Source organism: Hydra viridissima, unplaced genomic scaffold (genome assembly GCF_058129835.1).
Source record: "Hydra viridissima isolate aposymbiotic clone 2 unplaced genomic scaffold, HvirCarnegie_v1 scaffold_1, whole genome shotgun sequence".
In the NCBI taxonomy this organism is placed as follows: Eukaryota; Metazoa; Cnidaria; class Hydrozoa; order Anthoathecata; family Hydridae; genus Hydra; species Hydra viridissima.
The window spans coordinates 34,342,276-34,346,219 of NW_028324300.1; the positions used below are offsets into that span (position 1 = coordinate 34,342,276).

General features: G+C 24.6%; 1 protein-coding gene across 2 annotated transcripts; it reads left to right on the forward strand.

Annotated features, from left to right (window-relative positions):
- The first annotated feature begins 329 nt into the window (after window positions 1-329).
- LOC145192659 (mpv17-like protein 2) lies at window positions 330-3,686 on the forward strand. Of its 2 annotated transcripts, XM_080069972.2 has the most exons (6): window positions 330-721; window positions 981-1,153; window positions 1,697-1,773; window positions 1,876-1,905; window positions 2,023-2,121; window positions 3,512-3,686. In XM_080069972.2, exons 1-6 carry the CDS (start codon window positions 474-476, stop codon window positions 3,536-3,538), a joined length of 654 nt encoding a protein of 217 aa, XP_079926098.2. In that variant the 5' UTR covers window positions 330-473; the 3' UTR covers window positions 3,539-3,686. The 2 variants fall into 2 exon arrangements, with proteins under 2 accessions (XP_079926098.2, XP_089931606.1); XM_090075480.1 differs by lacking the exon at window positions 981-1,153 and having other exon boundaries at window positions 510-721.
- The last annotated feature ends 258 nt before the right edge of the window (window positions 3,687-3,944 follow it).

The following is a 3,944-nucleotide window of genomic DNA, read 5'->3' on the forward strand; positions in this document are numbered from 1 at the left end:
ACTTACATTTCCCTTAAACTATAAAAAAAAAATTAGATATTTTAAATTTATTATTTTTAAGTGTGACATAATTAAAACAATATATTCCTATTATATTAGCAAATCTCTAATTTGAAAAAATCATTTTTGAAAGATTTTTGTTTGATTATATAGAAAACATATGTAGTAAGTTCTAAATTTTTTTAAGTGAAATATTATTAAATAATTAAATATAAGTTGTCTAGCATATGTTATAGTTTTAGGTAAGTAAATTTTGATTCTGACTTTAAAAATTAAAAGGTAAAAAATGATTAGATCAGTTTGATAATAATGAATTGTGATTGATGATGATAATGATGATGTGGTAACAATGATAATGGTATTAGTTTGATACTCACTAACCACTAATTCACTAACCTGTTCTTTAAGAATAAAAATGTTTTCCAAAAGAAAATAACAATGAACAAGAAACCAACAGTGCAACCATTTTAATCATGCGCTTATCCTTTGCATCGTCTTCCAAAAAGATCCTGATTTTAAAACTAAAACAAATTCCCGTGTTTTTGAAAAGATCTCTTTCAATACGGCAGCGCGCAGTTCAAACATATAAACATCTGTTTAGCCCAAAGTATTTACTCTTCACCAACACTGTTATCTATATATCATTATGTGGTACTGGAGATTACATTCAACAGCACATTGAAAAGTATTTTCATAACAAAAATACTCCTTACGATTTCAAGTAATGTCCCCCTTATTATTTAATATTTTTATTTAAGATGCTTAAAAAATATTTTATTTACAGTTATTAAGGGTTAAGATTGATAATTAATAATTTAAAACGTAACAAATTTTTGTTAAAATATTATGTACTTTTGTTTCACACCTAGTGTTTCCTTTAACAACCTTCAAAAAGAATATATAAGATGATAAATGAATCTTAACATCTGACTATTATTATTTTATAAATTCTTTATTATGATGTTCAATATCAATCACAGGCGAACTAGCTGCATGTTGATTTATGCTGTTTCTGCTGCTCCAATCAATCATTTTTGGTATATTGCATTAGACAAGGTTGTTAAACGAGGTTCTATACATGCTATTGTTGGAAAGAAGTTATTAGCAGACCAACTTGTTTTTGCTCCATTTTTTACTGTGTACTTTTTTTTAAGTAAGTTATTTGTGTAAGAAAAACTTTCCTTGAATAACTTAAAGCAGTTTGAAAATAAAATTTATGTCAATTACAGTATTCTTATTATAGACAAAAAAAATAGTTATATATGAAAATGAGAAAACACTTATCTTTCATTAACTTGAGAAAGTTCCTCTTTTTTTCCTTGCAGATGCAAATGCTAAAACATATCTATTAGCTCTAAGACCCTAATTAAAGACTTTGAAGCTATTAGCTCTAAAACATTTAAGATTAAATTTATTAAAAAAAACTTCAAATAACTATTGGTTGTAAGAAATACGCTTCTCATTTAATCAAGATAAATTTAAAAAAAAAATTAAATTCATGAGATATACACTTTCTTTTAAGAGAAAATACTTCTTTTAACTGCAAATCAAATAAACAAAAAAAGTTATTGTGGTTTTTATCAAATGAATTTTATTTAGTGTGATTTTGGGCTCAATTTTTTAAATGTTTCAGATCCTTTTTATTAGCAGCCATTTAAAAATGATTTTAATTCTTTATACTTGAATCAATTGTTAGTGATGGGTTACCTTGAAGGTCAAACACTGAAAGAAACCAAAGAAGAAATCAAAGAGAAAGCTTTGACTGTTTACTTGGTATTATTTTAAAAATTTTTCTTGTGATCATAAAGATGATTTATAAAACCTTTTAAAATTTTATAATTAATTTTATCACTTTAAAATATTGTTACTTTCCAGGCAGACTGTGGGGTTTGGCCTCCTATCCAGGTAAACTATATTCTTCAAGTCTACTGTGAATTTTATAGAAATGGTTTTTGATTCTTCTTTTTTAATGCTTCTGTTTTAATGCTTTAATACCTTTTCTTTTAATTTTTTTAATTATAGACTATTAATTTCTATCTAATACCAACTCATATGAGATTACTCTATATAAACATCTCTACATTATGCTGGAATGTGTTCCTATCTTATTCCAAGCACAAGGTATGCTTAAAAATCCTAAATTTAAAAAAAGTTTACTTAAAGAAAAAAATTGTTTCATGAAGTTGATGAGATTTATATAAAAAAGTTTTAAAATTCTATGAACAATTTTTTCGTCCGTTTCTAAGCTTTTATTTGGAAAAGAAGAACAAAACTATTTTTATTTTGTTTTTTGAAATCCACAGGGTATTTGCCATTGATGCTTCAGATCATTAGCTTTATACTACTATCGTTAAAAGCATTATTGACTAAAGTAAAGATTTTAATGACTTAAGCCTTAGTGATAAGTTGCATCTATTATAGATGACAGAACTTTGGAAAGTATAAATAATATGCTAATATTTTTAACATCAGTTTTTAAACAAGCAATTTCTATATGAATATAAACTTGCCACATCGATTTATCTTTAAAAGGCTGATATAGATATTGGTACTATTCATTGTTAATATTTATTAAAAACCAAAAAACCAAACACTAATTGTCAAAACTTATGTCAAACTAAAGCAATGTTTTTTTTATTACAAATAATACACTAATAAACATGCACTATGTAAATTATCACTAATAAGCATGCTTAAAGCTACATACATTTTATATGTTTTCATTTATGCAGAGCCCAAAATAATCAATTTAACTTTTTATTTATGAGTTGTATAAAAAGGAAAAAAATGGTACAAATGTTTAAGGAGGCTATTGATGAATTTTCTTAATTTTATTTTTTCTAAATGTGTAATTGCATATTTGGGAGTTTAGGAACTTAATGTTAGAAAATGATTTCTAGCTTCACATTTCTGGGTTATTTATTCAAGTTCATACCTAAAACTGGAAATGTTTGGCATGTTTTCTTTCACAAATAAAATAAAAGTGAGGCCATCATGAGTGTAAACAACAAAACAGCTTCTACATTATTTTGGTGGAAAGCATTATACTATATAAACTTTTTCAAAGAATGTTATAAAAATTTAAGAATATTAATACAAATAAATACCCTAGATTTATAAGTTTAATCTTTTAAATGTTTTATTAGTAAATAAAGTAAATAAATTTAGTGAATATTAAATAATAAGTTAAAAGTTACTAAAGTCTAATTAGTAAGTAGTAGTTAATTGTATAATATATAATAAATATCTATTTAAAAAAAAAAAATGTATATGGTAAACAATGTAGTTCAGCTGTGTGTTTAGTACATTAAATGTCTAAATAAAAAACCTTTCTCTTGTAAGTAATTAATGGTCTAAGATAAATTATTTTAGAGTAACTAATGAGGCAGGCAATTGAGAAATAGGTTTTAGTTAATTGACACTAATCATCGTTTTAGCAGTTTTATTATCAGCACATGTATTTTCTGTAAATTTGTTCTGTGTTTAATGAGCTACTTATTTCCTTTTAAAGGAAAGGAGATTTAAAGAAGGCATATAGTGTGTTGAATTACCACAATAAATTCCAATGCTGAACTCCCCATCACGATTGTTATGGAGGCGTGATGAAAGTCACTATTTTGATAACTTTTTTCTTGTTGTTTAGTTAGTTTGTTTTTAAAAAATGTAACTAGAAGATATCAAGTTCGTTATGCTTTTTATCCAATTCTAAATTTATTAAAAGCAATAGATAGGATTAATAAATACCTGGAATAAGTATATGTTCTAAACATTTTTGGGAGAATTTCTTTTTGTTAATTGTTTTTTTGTTGTAATGTTTTTGAATTTTTTAAGTTTATTTTTAAAAAGTATTTATTGAATGTATCAAGTCAACATTTTCATGAAATAAACAAATATTTTTAATGAATTTGTTTAAAAAGTAAATATGATTTGTAAAGTCTCTCTGT

Bases quoted from the DNA above. Each gene is read 5' to 3' on its own strand.
- LOC145192659 (XM_080069972.2), top strand. From the start codon at position 474: ATGCGCTTATCCTTTGCATCGTCTTCCAAAAAGATCCTGATTTTAAAA. The intron at 1,154-1,696 runs GTAAGTTATTTG...ATCAATTGTTAG, and splicing joins TACTGTGTACTTTTTTTTAA to TGATGGGTTACCTTGAAGGT. The intron at 1,774-1,875 runs GTATTATTTTAA...GTTACTTTCCAG, and splicing joins AAGCTTTGACTGTTTACTTG to GCAGACTGTGGGGTTTGGCC.